General features: G+C 33.7%; 3 protein-coding genes across 7 annotated transcripts; 2 read left to right on the top strand and 1 right to left on the bottom strand.

The window, feature by feature from the left end:
- Positions 1-3,453: 3,453 nt before the first annotated feature.
- Positions 3,454-7,038, bottom strand: LOC146908341 (Protein kinase superfamily protein). Of its 5 annotated transcripts, none has more exons than XM_085730936.1 (8): positions 6,943-7,038; positions 6,701-6,777; positions 6,243-6,489; positions 5,790-5,922; positions 5,433-5,628; positions 5,104-5,228; positions 4,499-4,657; positions 3,454-4,026 (listed from the first exon to the last, which is right to left on the bottom strand). In XM_085730936.1, the coding sequence occupies exons 3-8, from the start codon at positions 6,428-6,430 to the stop codon at positions 3,736-3,738; spliced, it is 1,092 nt and encodes a 363-aa protein (XP_085587062.1). In that variant the 5' UTR covers positions 6,431-6,489; positions 6,701-6,777; positions 6,943-7,038; the 3' UTR covers positions 3,454-3,735. The 5 variants fall into 5 exon arrangements, with proteins under 5 accessions (XP_085587062.1, XP_085587065.1, XP_085587063.1 ...); XM_085730939.1 differs by having other exon boundaries at positions 5,790-5,914; XM_085730937.1 differs by having other exon boundaries at positions 6,243-6,447.
- Positions 7,039-8,948: 1,910 nt separating this feature from the next.
- Positions 8,949-10,246, top strand: LOC146908340 (uncharacterized). The gene is made up of 3 exons (XM_085729258.1): positions 8,949-9,028; positions 9,794-10,057; positions 10,177-10,246. Exons 1-3 carry the CDS (start codon positions 8,949-8,951, stop codon positions 10,244-10,246), a joined length of 414 nt encoding a protein of 137 aa, XP_085585384.1.
- A 1,648-nt stretch (positions 10,247-11,894) lies between these two features.
- On the top strand, positions 11,895-12,644 carry LOC146908339 (uncharacterized). Its single transcript, XM_085729257.1, has one exon. The coding sequence runs from the start codon at positions 11,895-11,897 to the stop codon at positions 12,642-12,644; it is 750 nt and encodes a 249-aa protein (XP_085585383.1).
- Positions 12,645-19,022: the final 6,378 nt, after the last annotated feature.

Below are 19,022 nucleotides of genomic sequence, written 5' to 3'. Positions count from 1 at the left end.
TGTTGAGGGGGTTTTAAAGCAAACTTGATGTTGTTTGTTGATGTTGTGTTTACCTGTTTTGGTTCATGAAAATCGGTAAACCGTAGATATTAGTGGTCGATATGATTGATTAAGTGTTTCTTTTCTCTATTTTTGGAAGTTTGACAAAAGATATATTAAAATAGGACTACTATAAGCATTCCAACCCAAACAAAAAACTATTGGTGTTCCTCAATTCCAACAACTATGTTGGTGGGTGTGAACAAGTGGAAACAAACATCTCATTTGTTCTTTGAATGCTTATTATTGAAAAAATTGGTGGATGGGGATTATTACTCGTTTCGGTCTCAATTATAAGAAAAAAATCTTTTTTTTTACATCCTTTAAATAACTAATGTATCTAATAGGTAATATAGATTAAATATAGTAGTCATTCAGTGAATCGAAAAAGTAAAATTAATGTTGTTTATAATGTCATTTGAATGCTCTATTTATTGAAAAACTTGGTGGGTCGGGATTATTACTTCTTTCGGTCTCAATTATAAGAATTTTTTTTATTCTTTGAATAACGAACATATCTGATTTGTAATATAAACCAAATATAGATCAAATAGTAGTCATTCAATGAATCGAAAAAGTAAAATGTTGTTTATAATTGAGACCGAAGGAAGTACAACTTTATATAATGAGAGTGGAGAGACTTTACATAGTTCTAGAATTTAATTGCTAGCGGAAGAAACTTTAAACAAATTTTGCTTATTTGGTTTGCAATTGTTTGGATAATTTCAAAAGCGGAAATCAAGACCTCTCTTATCTCCCTTCTGTCTCTCACTCTCTCTCTCTCTCTCTCTCTCTCTCTCTCTCTCTCTCTCTCTCTCTCTCTCTCTCTCTCTATATATATATATATATATATATATATATATATATATATATATATATATAATCAAGAGAGAGATTAAGAGAGAAATAGAATTGGGAGAGAGAAGGAGGAAAAAAAAAGAGAGAATGATAGATCCAATGTCGAGAAAAGCAATGGAAGAGAAATTGTAAGTGGTATGTCTGAAGTTCGAATCTTGTGTTATGTATTCAACAACATATCATCATTTGTGTCATTGTTTGAATGATAATATGATATATTGTTCGATTTAACCAATGTAGATTAGAGTTGTTTATCTTCCCTAATGACACAAATTTCTCTGTAAATAGAGACACATAAAAAAATCATGAAAAATCATCATTATTTTCACCATTTTCAAACTCAAAATCATCATTTTGATGCATGAGAGCAAGAATAGGAAATATTTTTCAATAAACTACTACTAAAAGACAAGTTTAACAGCAAATTGAAAATTTTATTGAAGAACGATCGAAATAAATACAAGTAGTACTAGATCCCTGCCGAGAAATAAAGTACAACCAGTACTCAAACCATCTAAGACATCAAAACTATAAGCAAGGAGAGCAACTAAAAGAATCACCTAAACTTACACAAAAATGGTAATGAATATCATTCATAATAAAGACAAGGCAGACTGGAATTTCTACCCAAAAATCAACTCCAAGATAATCTTTTAATGTTATCCAGCACCTCCATGACACTCAAAAGTTTATTCGGAATTTTGTTTGATGATTCATCGCATTCCAAACTAGTCAAAGAACCGTGTGCAACATTAAAATTTCTAAAGTATCATGAAGGTGATTCATCAGTATACCCTCTTGCATCCAATGTACATAGATTGGTAGGGACGAATTGAATCTAAATGTTAATATGAAAACAAACGCTTAAAAATTCTCAAAAGTGTATTCTTCATCATTATCTTCTCTTTCATTGCACAGGTCATCTTGCAGCAACCTCACTACTCAAGTTCTAAACCTTGTGTTGCCATTTCTTAATTGAGAAATCATGTTTGTACAGTTATATGATAATCTTTGGACAACTCTCAGAGTCTTATTGTGTTCTTATTCTCTCGTTTCCTCTTTCTCTTTCTATTGTTATTTACCAATAAGAAGAGAGAAGAAAAAAATTGACCTAAAAATTGTCATAAAACGAATGTACAAATACCATTACTCTTGTTGATCTTTGCTTTTGTTTAAGTGTGAAAACAACCCTTAAAAGAAGTATGAAAACATTTTTGTATTGGTTTGGTCCCTGTTATGGCAATGTCAATCATATCTTTGTACTGGTGGATGGTTCTTTGGCATATCTTATGCCAATTTTTGTTATATCATTTTGGCTTTTTCCAAAAAGAAAAACAAATTAATCGAAAAATAGTGGAAGATGTTAAGCATGTAATTAAAGTAAGGTGGATGAAAATGGAGAATTGCTTTCTATGTAAATCTATAATTTAAAATAGAAAGTTGCCACTAGTGCATGATGAAACTAGACAATAAATAATTAAATACAAACCAAAAAAAAGTTTATAACAAATTATGCTCAATATAATTACAATGTAAGAATGTTATGATGCATAAGTGGCCAACTAGCCACAAAAGGACAAGATATATAAGATTAGAAATGAAAAAGCAGTGGATATAAATTAGGAGCAACACTATTTTCAACAACATAAAAGGTGACCTCTAAAAGAAAAAGTAAAGGTGAATTCTGACCTTAGGTATTTAGACATGTACAAAGTCCATCTTATACTGGTGGTTAGTTGTTGAAACAGGTATTTTCAATTAAAAAAAAAATATACAAGTATCAAAACAAATCATAGCTTTATTAAGATCGCACTATTGTCCAAAAGATGCATATTTTGTCTTCATGTTTTTTGTAAAAGATAACGTGGATAATTAGCAGCCACAAAAGATGTATTAAATTTCTTTTGGTTGACTTTACAACAAAAAAAAAAGTTGGTTTGGTTGTGATATTTTTCCATTTCTTTCAATTGTACAAAAAAGAAGTACTATTTTTTCAAATTATAATTCTGGGAATTCCCTTAAACCAAAAGCAAATGAATGGGAACAAGCAATTGAAACCATACAAAAAAAGGATAAAAAAAACCATTATTTCTTAAAACTACATAGACCAAAAATGCACTTAAGCCAAATGCTAAAGATAAATAAATACAAGACTAAGGTCATAAATATTTCTTGCTCAATAATGCATCAATCAATATCTTCTTTTCTAAGGACCATACCATTCAAAAGTCAAAAATCCATCAATTTGAATAAACTACATCAACATGCCAATGGAGAACAACCAGCAGCAGGTCAATTGGACTCATATCAAGCATAATTTTGTAAACTTACAACATTCTTTAGTTTATTTATAACTTTTCTTAATCCATGGAAAAACACCGAAGACAAACTTATTTTGGAACAGGAGGAGTAACACATCAAAATATTGTTTGTAACTATGTTACTATATTGTATAGTTTTGCATGTGCTGTCTGAAAACGCCGAATCAACGCTACACAGCATTAGCATACTATGCATCACCATCATGCATAAGCATACCTTTCAACACCCTTTGCATACACCAACTTTACAATGAATTACTCAAAACTAAATAAAGTTTAATTCTTAACACAGGTAATGTCTAAACCAATGTGTTCCTTTACAACAAGATCAATTAGATATAGTAAACAATCCTTTTTGTTTTTTCCTTGCTCTTTCAAAATGTCTATAAACAACATTCTATTCTTTTGTGGAAACTGTTGCAACCTTTCTAGTTGTCACCTTAGAGGTTACTCAATGAATGTACTAAAATTTATATACTGTAGCAAAACGAAATGGTAAAAGGTTTAGCACTTACTGTTAGTTTTTTATCCTTTTTGAAGAAAATAACTGGCGAAGAAAAGCAAACTTTCCTTTGTTCCGGGCAGAAAATTCAGTAATGGCACCATTATTACTTGTTGTTGCCGCCTTAGGTTCATTGTCGGGTTCTGGTAAGGGAGGAGATAGTGGCGAGAGTGTGAAGAGAAACTCATTGAGCATCCGGATTATCTGACTAAAGCTCGGTCTCAAGTTAGGATCTTCAACCCAGCATGATTGTATGACGAAAGCAAGATCAGGTGATATATCATCAGGAATTTTCGGCCTCTCTTGCTGCAATCTCAAATTCAAACCATTTCATGATTAACAAATAGCAACAATCCCAATAACTTGCAAAAATTTGCGTTGAAAGTGTGCAAACTAATATATTAACTTCAATCCTTCAACGACATGCATAACATGAATAAGGTCTACTACAACTATCCTCAAATCATTGTAGAGAAATTTGCACAAACGTTTTGTTAGGAAAGGAACCCTGGTTCAAAAAGAATAAAGATATGAAAAAACGCAAACAATAAACACAAAAAGTTTGATCACGAAGTTCGGCCGATTATGGTTGTTTCCAACTGCAGAGCGGCTGCAGACTACAGTTCCTTTTTATTATTTCAAACTTAAAGTTTACTATGAGCCATAACCCAATCCACTTATCAGTAACTATGAGCCATACCCAAAATATTCCTAATTTGAGGCAAAAATATAACCAGCTGATTGATGAATAAACACTCGGTTATTTCGAATTTAATACCTTGAAGGCAGCAGCATAAGCAGCCTGTAAATTGGACATTCCTTCAAAAGGCATGCGATTTGTTAGTAGCTCCCACAAAACAATCCCAAAGCTATAGACGTCAACCTTGTTGTTATAGTGTTTTTTCTCTCCTTGACGCAGTGTTACAGTACTGTACAACTGCAAGAACATGAACTGTCATATAAGAAATTCTATGGATACAAAGTATTATTAGGAAATCCAGAAAGAAAGAAAAAAATATGTTAATTCCATAAATTACAGATTATACGAGAATTTGCTAAATGATACTTAAGCACCAAAAAGTGCCATCATGATTGGACCCGCTAGAGCACAATTTTAGATGGTTGTCAGTAAAACAATTGAGTCAACAACAACAACCAAGCTTTTCCCCACCAAGTGGGGTTGGCTACATGTATCAAATTACGTCATTCATATTTGGTCCATGTCATAGAGATTCAACAAAGTTTTACATTGGCTGTCGAGGCCTAACACAACCCTCTCCGTTCATCCGGGCTTGGGAACGGCTATGCATAGCAAGGCTATGCATAGGCAGGATTTTCTCTTTTTACTCTTTTTACATTTCACGTTCCAAAAAGACAGCATACCTCTGGTGCCATCCATCGGTAAGTTCCTGTTTCTGCAGTCATCATTTCAGTCACCGACTCTTCTCTAGCAAGACCAAAATCTGCAAGTTTTACAGACTTCTGATTTGCTGTAAGCAACAGATTGTCTGCATTGTGACAGTTGCAAAAACATAAAACTTGTTAAGTTTAGAACTCATCACTATATACCTCAATTTAACTTCTGCTATTAATGCCAAAAACTATTACCATTAGATAGCAATGTTCTAACATTAAGCATGAAATCCATAACATAACGTCTACATACAATTTATCAAGTGTACATAATATCTACTACATATACATAACAATACCGGGTTTTAGATCTCTATGTATGATCCCGTTAGCGTGCAGCCAATCCATGGCTCGAGCGATATCAAGGGCAAAGTTTATAGCTACATGAATGTCTAAAGGATTAGGACGGATGCTCGTTAAATATTTTCGCAGTGACATTCCAGGTAATAGCTCTGTAACTATCACCATCAGCGGATCCTTGCATGCTCCGATAAACTGCAAAAACGAATAATAATAAGAAAACAAAAATCAACTTAATGAGATCATTATTTTATATCAGAGGAAACCACCAATCACATACATATAACATAGATACAGTACTCAGTAGAGCATAACTACAAAAATACATTAAAGATAATCGCTGCAATGGCATTTACCTTTACAAGATTGTCATGATGGACACGAGACATCATATTAACTTCCCGTGCAAAACGATTTTCAAGAGAAGCTCTTTCTTCTGACGTAGTCCCACGCTGCAGAACTTTGATAGCAACAATTTGATCTACATATCTGGAAAAATATTAAGTCAGTTGTTCATAAGTAAAAAAGACACGTCAGATAAGACCCTGTTTGGATACACAGTTTAATAAGCACTTATCATATAAGTACTTATGCATAAGATATTTGTATAATAACTGATAAAATAAAGTCAAATTGTTTTCAAATAAGCTGTTTAAATAAGCTATACTGGAGAGCTTATGGAAATAATTTGAAAACAGCTTATAGATATGTCATAAGCTATTTTCATAAGCTCTCCTAAACAATCTCACAAATACTTATATTAGTAAATAAGCTCAAATAGATTATACACACAAGCCTTTGCAACTAACCTTCCTTGATAAACTTTTCCATGAGCACCCTCACCAATTTTGGAGCCAATAAAGAGCAATTTAGGATCAACCAGAAGATTCTCATCAATTGTAAACTGTGTAGTATTTGTTAATGACCCATTTGACCTCACTGACTTTTCACATTCCCTCTCTTCAACAACTTCTATGTTCCTCTCTCTGAAACTCATTCTGCAACAACCTTAAACTACACCCCAATTCCTCATTTCAATCACCACAAAATTTTCAACTACAACAAAACAAAAACCAAAACCAAACTTGCCCTTTATCTTGTTTTCCACAAATGAAACCCCAAAAGCATAACTTGTTCAAAATTCAAACTTTACCAACCAAAAACAATAATAAAATTATAAAAATACAAACTTTATTATTATTATTATTATTATTACATCATAGGTGAACATTAAAATAATCCATAATAAATTTCTTCTTTCCCCTACCCTGAAAAGTAGCTAGCATATGCTCCTTTGTTTCAAACTCTTCAGTTACAAGCACAAGACCTTTCGGTGCAGTTCATCTAAAGAAACAAAAAAATAATATTAATAAAGAAAAAACAAACCCCAATAAAAAAATAATTAATAAATATATATATAAATAAATAAATGTTTTCCCTATAAAATTGGTATAGGTAAGAAAAAGAGAGTTGAAAATAGAAACAAAAGAATTGAAGAATTTAACATACCATAGAGTTAGTTACACATGTTTGTTGAAGTAGATGAATTTGTAACAGACACACATGTGAATTTTGATGAAGAAGATATTTGGAGTATATTGTTCTGTGTTATGGGTGCGTGCGTGTGGACTAATAATGGCAATGTGCGTGAGGCGAAAAAAGGAAAAGAAAAAAGAAAAGGGAGCACCAATGGAAATGTGACACGTGGAGAACATTGGAAAAAGAACAAGGATGGTTTGAGTTGAGGATGTTTTCGGATTCGGATGTGTATGAATGGGGGCACTATGTACGGACATGTATAACCTTCCCTATTTTGCCTCGTGATAAATATGTTTACATTAATATATTATTATATTTAGTGGTATGTTATAATCATATATAACCACAAATTTATTTTTAAAATAGATTATTTTATTGTTTAGTGAAAATTGAGTTTAGCTGATGTTGAATAAGAGGATTATTGGAGGTACTTCAATCAACGAAAAGTAGAGCATCAAACTGATGATAAAAATGCTTTAAAAAAGGCGAAACGGTCGAGAGAAGCAATATAATCAACACGATTGTTGGAATCTTTGGTGATAAGTTGAACCAAAGTGTGTTAGTTAGTGTCTAAAAAGGTTTGAAGCCTAGTCAAGAATGCATTACAAGGTAGGGGAGGGGAGAATCTTCCTTTGGATAAAAGTGGCCACCACCAAAGAGTTAACCTCAAAGTTAACATTGGTGTGGGAAAAAAATCGTTCACAAGATGATAGCCATAAATTAGAGTGGTCGGTTTAAAATTGCAAAAGTTAATCATAGCATAAGAGTACTAAATCATTTTGCGAGCTTTGTTCCCGATTAAACCTCCAATAAAAGTTATTCATTCGCAAGAATGAAAATAGTCATCAATATTACGCAATGTTTGGTTTGGCGGTGGCTTCAATATTCTCGCGTCCCAATGTTGTTTAAACGTGAAAAATGGAAACTCTAATTTGAAACTTTGGACAAAACGCATGTTGGGTGAGGTACCCCACCGTAAAAACAAACAAAATTGTTACTTTATATGCGACGGGAGAAGGAACTTAATAAGACACTCGTGTTAACCAGCTCACTATGAATTGAACGAATATAATTTTGAACAAAAGCATAAAATTCTCTCTCATAGAGGACACTCGAGATAAATCGAGGTTATTCGTATCTTTTTATAAGGCCCTGTTGCAATTGAATTCCACTGAGTTTCATTAAATTACAATGAAAAAAACTTCGTTAGATTTCATATGAACCTATTTACGGTCAGTCCAACACATATGGACGTTTGAGACAAATTTTAAGACAAAACCTTTTTGAAGCTCATCATAGTACAAAAGTAAAACTACTTTATTTTAATTTTAATTAAATGTTGGCTGCATTTTAGATACAAAATCGATATACATTAAACCGGTATAATCAATTTAATTTGGTAATTATTTTTCTATTGATAAAAAAAATCAACTGATTTAGTTTGGTACTCCCCAATCGGTTTGAAGTTTGAACAAATGTCTACACCATTCATACAAAAACAAGAAATATGTGCTGCCAACATTTCAAACCACAAACCCCTCGATTGATACACGTAAATAAAAGCACAGAATATAACAATAGCTTTTTTGTTGGAAGACAAATAGAACAATAGCTAAGACACGAAATAAAAATTCCAATTGTTATTGTAACCTTTGCACATGTCGGTTACCTGCACGTTTGCACCTAACGAGTGACCAATTCTTATGCTCAATGTTCCCTCAAAAATTCTTATACTCAACGTCGCACTCAACCAAGTATTTCAACTTTGAAATGCAACTCGGAATGCAAGACTTGGTAACGGTTTCCAACTTTGAAAATTTTGAGTTAATCTTTTTGGTGGTGGCCGGGATTCGAACCCCGGACCTTGCATATATTATGCATTGTCCTTACCAACTGAGTTAAACTCACGGGGACAATTTTGAGTTAATCTAGCACCGTTCCATGATTTTAATGATTTTTTGCATATCATAAGATAAATGAGAAGTTCTAGAATCATGTTTATAGAATTCAATCCAGTTCCTAACTCAATACCTTTTCTACCTAACGTTATAGGAAGGTATAAAGTGGATGCAAAAGAAGCACACATAGTTGTTACGCCTTGTGTTCTTAAAAAAAGATCATATAAACCATGTAAATTTGTGCAATTTTTGTGACTTCATGATCTCTTTTTTATGTTAATAATATGTTTTACCCCGACAGTGGATACTTTTACTATTTGATTCAATAGAGTGTCAATTTCTTACATAAATAAAAAACTACATGCAAGTGCATTTCACGTTATAGGAGTGCATAATGTGTGCCTCCATAAGGAGTTTGGAGGTTTGGGGGTGAGACAGTTGAAGGAGTTTAATCAGGCTTTATTAGGAAAGTGGTGTTAGAGGATGCTTATTGATAGGAGTGGTTTTTGGTATCTATCGAGTTTTAGTCGCCCGTTATGGCGAAGTAGGTGGGAGGTTGGAGGTTGGGGGCCGGAGTTGTTCTTCTTGGTGGAGGGAGGTGGCGAGGATTAGGGATGGGGCGGTGATATTGGTGGAGGCTGGTTTGGGGAGTGTGTGTCAAAGAAGTTGGGGGATGGTTCCGATACTTTGTTTTGGTTTGATAAGTGGTTAGGGTCGGCATCTCTGTGTGTGAGGTTTCCTTGCCTATTTGATCTTTATGAGAACAAATTCATTACAGTGGCGAATTTGTTCTCTCTTGGTGTTGAGCAGGGAGGGGAGGCGTGGAAGTGAAGGCGGAGATTGTGGGTGTGGGAGGAGGAGGAGTTAGAGGAATGTAGGACTTTATTGCTTTATGTTTCTTTGCATGCTAATGTTTCAGACAGGTGGGTTTGGTTGTCGGAGCCTTCTGAAGGGTACTCAGTTCGTGGTTCCTATCATTTGTTGACTACAAAGGATACTCCTCTTGCGGATCCTGCAGCATCGTTGATTTGGCATAATCAGGTGCCGTTGAAGGTCTCTATCTTTGCCTGGAGGTTGCTTCATGACAAATTGCCAACTAAGTCCAACCTGGTTCATAGACGGGTTATTTCTTCAGAGGCTTCTTTGTGTGTTTCAGAGTGTGGCTTAGTGGAGACACTGCAGCATTTGTTTTTATCTTGTAATATATATTCATTGTTATGGCCCCTAGTGCGTCATTGGTTGGGCATTACAGGTGTCGACACTAATGTTATAGCCAATCACTTTCTTCAATTCGTGCATTTAACAGGTGGTGGCAGAGCAAAACGGTCATTCCTTCAGCTTATTTGGCTATTGTGAGTTTGGGTCTTATGGAATGAGCACAATAATAGGTTTTTCAATAATGTTGTAACCCCTATTCCCAGGTTGTTAGATAAAGTGAAATATATGTCTTTAGCCTGGATGAAAGCCAAGAAGGCTGCCTTTAGGTTTGGCACAGATAGGTGGTGTTCGAGCCCGTTTCAATGTTTGGGCATCACATAATGGTTTGTTTGGTGGTTGTGTAATTGAAACTTTGTTCCTTCAGTAATTCTTTTGGCACATCTTGTGCTAGAGGAGTTTCTTTTTGTGGTTAATATATATTTCATTTTTGCTTGTTAAAAAAAAAAGTGCATTTCACGTTAATACAATTTCGCAATTATATATTAAAAACATAGAGACTGTTATAAATAATGGATGTCTAAATTGATGGGTCCAGCCACTGTATATGCCGGTCAAAAACCAAAAGGCAACTGCAAATTGCCCATTTGTTACACTAGCTACCCATAGGCTTATAGCTTACGGTGCAGTAATGTTTGAATTAACTTCAAACAACAGTAGGCATAAGCTTCTATAAATAGCACGGTAAATACAACACAATTGACACAATTGATAAGAAGAGAATAACAACATTTCTATATTCTCTCTTTTTCTCTCTATTATCTTATCTATCTATTTAGTTTTATAACACGTTATCAGCACGATAGTTTCTACCAAGAGTTTACACTACTGCTAGGTATATTACCTCTACTCATAACTTTAATATCATTACTTAATATTACTATGTATATCATTTATCTTTATCATTTTAATATTATTATTATCTGCCTCGGTTATAGAAAACTGGCAATTCGCCAAGTGATTTATAACTAGAGTGGCTATTATTGTTATTATTACTTTACTTCTTATTATAGAAAACTGGCAACTCGTCAAGTGATCTATAATAAGTATGGATATTATTATTTAAAGTGGTGGTCTAAAACCCCATATATACTATATTATCACGAAAGATAATTTCGAGTAGTGATACTAACTTTTATATTTAATGGAGGTCTAAAACCCCATATATACTATATTATCACGAAAGATAATTTCGAGTAGTGATACTAACCAAAGCTATGCGGTCCCTTGATACCAAAATCATGTCCTAACCTAGATGATATTTAACACTTAAAATATTTTTCTCATTATTCAACGGTTATGAACAGTGAAATCAACGGTCATGAACAGTGATGTTAACGTTCATGAACAGTGATTTCAACGGTCATGAACAGTTTTTTTTAACGGCTATGAACAGTGAATTTAACGGTAACAATAACGGTCATTTTTATAAAATTCACTCTATAAATACCTCACCTTCATTCATATTTTTTACATCTCAAAATATTTACCCATACTTACAAAATGGCTAAAATCCTTTTCCTATGCATCACTCTATTTGTGGTTATTGTGTTCTTCTTCTTTTTCACTCATAATGAAGAATTAGGAGAAGATTTTGTACTATTAGCTATAATTTTCGTTTTACCATTATTAGTCTTTGCTTGTATTGTTACTTTTTATTTTCGTGGAGGCTTAGATTAAAATATTATATTATCATTAATCGTTGCTATTAAATAAAATGGTATTTTTATTTTTGTCATAGTATATATATATATATATGTGTGTGTGTATTGAATGATGATTATGCTCTTCTGTATTATAGATTGAATCATGTCGAACCTTGCAAAACTTGATTTTGAGGCTCTTAATATTTCTGGAAAAAATTATCTGGCTTGGGCCCTTGATGCCAAAATTCATTTAAATGCCGAAGGGCATGGAGATACTATTAAAGAAGGAAAAGTAACAACTGATCAACAAAAGGCTAAGGCCATGATATTCCTTCGTCACCACCTTCATCAGGATCTAAAAAATGAATACCTTACCATAGAAGATCCAAAAGTTCTTTGGGACAATTTAAAAGAAAGGTTTGACCATCAAAAAACCGTCATCCTTCCTAATGCTCGTAACGAATGGATGCATTTGCGTTTACAGGACTTTAAGTCTGTAATCGAATATAACTCGGCTGTATTTAAAATCACTTCTCTATTGACATTGTGTGGAGAAAAAGTGACTGATGCGGAGATGTTAGAAAAAACATTCTCCACTTTTCATGCATCTAATGTGATCCTGCAGCAACAATACCGCGAAAAAGGTTTTAAAAGGTATTCTGACTTGATATCGTGCCTGCTTGTGGCAGAACAAAATAACGAGCTTTTAATGAAAAATCACGCGGCCCGTCCCACTGGTAGTGCTCCATTCCCAGAAGTGAATGTAGCAACGCATGATCATCATGGACAAACTCGTGGTCGTGGCCGTGGACATGGTCGTGGAAGTGGACGTGGTCATAGTCGTGGACGGGGACGTGGTCATGGTTTTAATCGTAATCACAATGGAGATTACAAAAACACATTTTCTCACTAGAAGATGAAAAATGTTGGAAGGAATGAGATTGGTCAAAGCAGCAAAAGTAATGAGAGTATTTGCTATCGTTGTGGAGGTAAAGGTCATTGGAGTCGTACCTGTCGTACGCCAAAACATCTTGTTGATCTTTACCAACAATCACTTAAGAATAAAGATAAAAAGGCTGAAACTCATTTTGCATGTGAAAATGATGAAGATGATTATGGTAATATCGATATTACCCACTTAGACGCTGCTGATTTCTTTGCTGATCCTGATGAAAAGACAGATCATCTAACTAGAGATGAAAATATCCAGGAATAGAACCCCACCAATAAAATGTTTAAGAGTACCTTTTATTTTCCTATAATAAAAGGATTTTATGTTATGTTTTTATCTGATGATAATAAAAGTTTTACAGTTTTATGTTGTATTTATTTGTTTTATGTTATGTTTTTATCTAATGATAATAAATGTTTTATAGTAATTCTTATATTCATACTTATCTCTTATTTGTTCATTTTTAAATAGAATGAGTATTAACATTAACCCCAATAATGGAGATATGTGTCTCGCTGATAGTGGAACAACTCGTACAATTTTCAAGGATAAAAAATATTTCTCTTCTTTTCTAAAGCAACAAACCGGTGTTAGTACTATATCTGGAAGTTCAAAAATAATTGAAGGCTCCGGAAGAGCTAATGTAATATTGTGTGGAGGAACGAATTTAAACATTGAGAATGCATTATATTCTCCCAAGTCTCATAGGAATTTATTAAGTTTCAAGGATATTCGTCTAAATGGATATCATATTGAAACAAGAAATGAAGGAAATGTTGAATATCTTTATATAACGAGACATAATTTGGATAAAATAAGTGTAGTGGAAAAGTTGCCTGCCTTTTCCTCTGGTTTGTACTACACTTATATAAGTGCAATTGAAGCACATGTGATTGTAAACCAGAAATTTACAAATCATAATAAACTTGTTGTTTGGCATGACCGGTTGGGCCATCCCGGGTCTATAATGATGCGAAAAATAATTAATAATTCTTGTGGTCATCAATTGAAGAACCAAGAGATTCTTCAATCTAATAAATTCTCATGTACCTCTTGTTCACAAGGGAAGTTGATAATCAGACCATCACCAACAAAAATTGGAAGTGAATCTCTAAACTTTTTAGAGCGAATACATGGTGATATTTGTGGGCCAATACACCCACCATGTGGACCATTTAGATACTTTATGGTTTTAATTGATGCATCAACTAGATGGTCACATGTTTGTTTATTATCAACTCGCAACCAGGCATTTGCGAGATTGCTAGCTCAACTAATTCGAATAAGAGCTCACTTCCCTGATTATCCTGTCAAGAAAATACGACTTGATAATGCTGCTGAGTTCTCATCTCAATCATTTAATGAATATTGTATGTCCATTGGGATTGACATTGAACATCCTGTAGCACATGTTCATACACAAAATGGACTTGCGGAATCATTTATCAAGTGTATACAGTTAATTGCAAGACCGCTTCTCATGAGATGCAAATTGCCCATTTCTACTTGGGGACATGCAATTTTGCATGCTGCATCATTGATTCGCATCAGGCCAACAAGTTATCATGACTCTTCCCCTTTGAAATTAGTTTTTGGTCAAGAACCAAATATTTCCCATCTAAGAATTTTTGGATGTGCGGTGTATGTTCCAATTCCATCACCACAACGCACTAAGATGGGTCCTCAACGAAGGTTGGGAATATATGTTGGATATGAATCCCCATCTATTATAAAGTATCTTGAACCAACAACAGGAGATTTATTTGCAGCTCGATTTGCTGATTGTCATTTTGATGAAACAAACTTTCCAATATTAGGGGGAGAGAAAATGCAACTGAAAAAGGAGATCAGTTGGAATGAATCTTCATTATCTCATTTTGATCCTCGAACTAAACAATGTGAATTGGAAGTTCAAAAGATAATTCATTTGCAAAGTTTAGCAAATCAATTACCAAATGCATTCACTGATCCAAAAAATGTAACTAAATCATATATACCAGCTGCTAATGCTCCAATAAAAATAGATGTCCCTGTTGGACAATCTAAATTTGCAAATGAGTCTGAACCACACTTGAAGCGTGGTAGACCAATCGGTTCCAAAGATAAAAATCCTCGAGCAAGAAAAGGAGCAAAAAGGGAAGATGAGCCAAAAGAGGATATAGAAACTCTAAAAGAGTCTTCTGACATAATCAAAATTTCAGTTCCAGAAGAACCTAATCAGATATCTGAAATACATGAAAATCAAGAGATCTCAATAAATTATGTCACCAATGGAATACAATGGAACCGACATGAAGTCAACGTTGACGATATTTTCGCATATAATATAGCGCTAAATGTAATAAATGATAACGAGGATCAAGAACCAAGGTCCATAAAAGAATGTAGACAAAGCGAAAATTGGCCAAAATGGAAAGATGCAATTGAAGCAGAATTAAATTCTCTTAATAAGAGAAAAGTATTTGGACCTGTTGTCCGAACACCTACAGGTGTGAAGCCAGTTGGATATAAATGGGTGTTTGTCCGAAAACGCAATGAGAATGGTGAAATTGCAAGATATAAAGCAAGACTTGTTGCTCAAGGGTTTTCCCAAAGACCCGGAATTGATTTTGATGAGACATACTCACCTGTAGTTGATGCAACTACTTTTAGATACTTAATTAGCCTTATAGCTCATGAAGGACTCAATTTGCACATGTTGGATGTTGTTACAGCCTATTTGTATGGCTCACTTGACAGTGAAATTTACATGAAACTCCCTGAAGGATTTAATTTGCCTGAAGCAAATAGTTCAGGTTCTCGGGAAGACTACTCCATAAAATTATATAAGTCTCTCTATGGGCTAAAACAATCAGGACGTATGTGGTACAATCGCCTCAGTGAATATTTGCTGAAGGAAGGATATAAAAATGACTCCATTTGTCCATGTATTTTTATGAAAAGATCTGGAAATGAATTTGCTATAATTGCTGTCTATGTTGATGACATAAACATTATCGGAACTCCTGAAGAGCTTCCAAAAGCCATAGATTGCTTAAAGAAAGAGTTCGAGATGAAAGACTTAGGAAAGACAAAGTTTTGCCTTGGATTACAAATTGAGTACCTAAATGGCGGGATTCTTGTGCATCAATAAGCTTACACAACAAGAGTGTTAAAGCGTTTTTACATGGACAAATCTCATCCATTATCTACTCCAATGGTTGTTAGATCCCTGGATGTGAAGAAAGATCCTTTCAGACCTCAAGAAGAAGGTGAAGAAATACTTGGTCCTGAAGTACCATATCTCAGTGCAATAGGTGCATTGATGTATCTTGCTAATAATACACGTCCCGATATATCATTTTCTATCAATCTATTAGCAAGATATAGTTCTTCACCCACACGAAGACATTGGAACGGGGTTAAGCATGTACTTCGTTACCTTCGAGGTACAATGGATATGGGATTGTTTTACCCCAAAGTATCCAAATTAGAATTAATTGGTTATGCAGATGCAGGTTATTTGTCAGATCCCCATCACGGTAGATCACAAACAGGTTATTTGTTTACCAGTGGAGAAACAGCCATTTCATGGAGATCTGTAAAGCAGACCATAACAGCAACATCATCAAATCATGCAGAACTTTTAGCACTCCACGAGACAAGTAGAGAATGTGTTTGGTTAAGGTCATTGATTCAACATATACAAAATAATTGTGGTTTATCTTCTGCAAGAATGGATGCAACAATCATTTATGAAGATAATACAGCATGCATTTCTCAGTTGAAAGAAGGATACATTAAAGGAGACCGAACAAAACATATTTCTCCAAAATTCTTTTTCACTCATGATCTTCAGAAGAATGGTGATGTCAACATTCAACAAATTCGTTCGTGTGATAACCTTGCAGATGTTTTTACAAAGTCACTCTCAAGAAATGTATTTGAGAAACTTGTATCAAGAATTGGTCTTCGCCGTCTTAGAGATATTTGTCTTCATGAGGGGGAGAAATAAATGTATTCTGCACTCTTTTTCCCTTCACCATGGTTTTATCCCAACTGGGTTTTCCTGGTAAGGTTTTTAACGAGGCAGTTCACACTCAAAAGGATATTGTACTCTTTTTCTTTCACTAGATTTTTTTTTCCCACTGGGTTTTATTTTAGTATGGTTTTAATGAGGCATATCCTCGATGGACGTCCAAGGGGGAGTGTTATAAATAATGGATGTCCAAATTGATGGGTCCAGCCACTGTATATGCCGGTCAAAAACCAAAAGGCAACTGCAAATTGCCCATTTGTTACACTAGCTACCCATAGGCTTATAGCTTACGGTGCAGTAATGTTTGAATTAACTTCAAACAACAGTAGGCATAAGCTTCTATAAATAGCACGGTAAATACAACACAATTGACACAATTGATAAGAAGAGAATAACAACATTTCTATATTCTCTCTTTTTCTCTCTATTATCTTATCTATCTATTTAGTTTTATAACAGAGACCCTTTATTTTAAAGTAAAGGGAATATTGTAGTATGCTTATTTGACATTAATTGCTTAAATAATACATACATCCTTTTCAAGTTTTAAAAGATATGGACTTTCCTCAATTATGCAAATCGTGTGTAACAAGAGTAGTGACTGATTTAGGAAAAAATAAAAAGTAAAAGTAGAGTATGTGCCAAGTAAACGTAACTTGGTAAGAAATGAATGTTCAGTGGAAAAAAGTCAGAAATCAGTGCCATTTTTCTTGAAATAGATAAATTAATATGCCTGAATTGGTAATTATAAATATATTCGAGTAAAACATACTTCAATTTTACTACTCATTTGGTGTTTTATAGATATATGCCTCAATTGATGTTATATACTCTTTTCTGTGTGAATGATGTTATATACTCTTTTCTATGTGAAAATGTCAAAACACAAAACAATTTATAATAAAACTCACTTGGGTTGGTCTGATAGTATTAGTTTGAGATCTGAGAGTGTGTTCCTCCTCAAAATCTCAGATTCGATTCTCTCTGATCTCAATTTGGGTAGGTTAATTTAACTTCTTTATAAAAAATTATAATAAAATATGGAGAAAGTAAACATCAATTTTAAATGGGTCAAACCATCCCCTAAAAATAAAGCAATTTCCGAAAAATTATCTTCGAACAACTATAGGCTACCAAAATTATCTTCTTCAATTCGTTTCTTCTTAATTTTTCCTCCACTAAGAAACAAAGGCGGTATAGTTTCACTTGTGCTAATTCTCGACATGTTCTCCGATTATTCAATGAAACGTGTTCTCCACTCCACTCATTGTCAATCACATGCACTAACACAACCAAAAAAAATCACATGCACTAAAACTAATACTCCGTCCGTCCCGGAATAACTGACCCATTTTCTGAAAAAAAGTGTCCCAAAATAACTGAGTCATTTCAATTTTCAATAGAACTTTCATCATTCCCAATACAATATAACACTAAATAATATTACTTTTATTATTTCCAATACAATATATTCCACTTTCCTCTTTATTTATACATTTTTCTTAATCTGTGTGAAAAACTAAAGTAGGTCAATTAAATTGGGACGGAGGTAGTAATATTGTTTGTGTGCAATATTAATACACATGTGCCCTAAATTCCCCTATACATTTCCCCAACTTTCTTTCGTCGTGCAATCAATTCAATTTTTGACATACTATCGAGACAACAAGCTTGTAAGTTTGTAACCCGAGTACATATTAGTAATAAACAATCCTCGAGGCCAATTAATGTACAGTTCTGTTTACTAATTGTGGTACAACAGTCAATCAATCAATTAACTTGGTAAATGACAATCAAACCTTGAAAATAAAAAACATGGATCAATAAAATCAATAAAAACTGAATCAAGTAAATCATAACAAAATTAGGAAACATAGGAGTCTCAAAACATAAATCCACCACAATCCTTGTAGATTTAACTGCACATGCAATAACTTGACCTTGAATTGGGTAAACAAAACAATATCAAACAATGAAGACCTGATAAAATAAGAAATAATTGATTGACAAGGAGAAAGAGTGGGTCTAGTAAAATTATGAAATGAATACTATAGAGACAACATGGAGATTTCCTAGAAATTAAATGTCAATTTTGACGGTGGATAACTGCTACCATTACAGTATGTGCCACCCAACTGATTCGATTTCTATTCATATTTTGGAAGCCACCCATTTGATGCCTCCTTAAATTACAGTATGTTTTGAGTAGTTAATGTGATGATGCCTACTATCAACTTTCTTGCATATCACAATTTGTAATGTTTAGTGTTATGAAATGTCTACTAGCCTATAAATTTTATATTGTTATTACTATTTCTGGA

Source organism: Medicago sativa, chromosome 7, assembly GCF_051527215.1.
Source record: "Medicago sativa cultivar Bolivia chromosome 7, Bolivia_mono, whole genome shotgun sequence".
Lineage (NCBI taxonomy): Eukaryota > Viridiplantae > Streptophyta > Magnoliopsida > Fabales > Fabaceae > Medicago > Medicago sativa.
This window is presented reverse-complemented; position numbering and strand designations above follow the sequence as displayed.

Bases quoted from the DNA above. Each gene is read 5' to 3' on its own strand.
- LOC146908341 (XM_085730935.1), bottom strand. From the start codon at position 6,430: ATGAGTTTCAGAGAGAGGAACATAGAAGTTGTTGAAGAGAGGGAATGT. The intron at 5,923-6,242 runs GTTAGTTGCAAA...ATATTTTTCCAG, and splicing joins GGAAAAGTTTATCAAGGAAG to ATATGTAGATCAAATTGTTG. The intron at 4,658-5,103 runs GTATGCTGTCTT...ATGTTCTTGCAG, and splicing joins ACCGATGGATGGCACCAGAG to TTGTACAGTACTGTAACACT.
- LOC146908340 (XM_085729258.1), top strand. From the start codon at position 8,949: ATGAGAAGTTCTAGAATCATGTTTATAGAATTCAATCCAGTTCCTAAC. The intron at 9,029-9,793 runs GTATAAAGTGGA...TGTTTCAGACAG, and splicing joins CTACCTAACGTTATAGGAAG to GTGGGTTTGGTTGTCGGAGC. The intron at 10,058-10,176 runs GTTTTTATCTTG...TGCATTTAACAG, and splicing joins GTGGAGACACTGCAGCATTT to GTGGTGGCAGAGCAAAACGG.
- LOC146908339 (XM_085729257.1), top strand. From the start codon at position 11,895: ATGTCGAACCTTGCAAAACTTGATTTTGAGGCTCTTAATATTTCTGGA.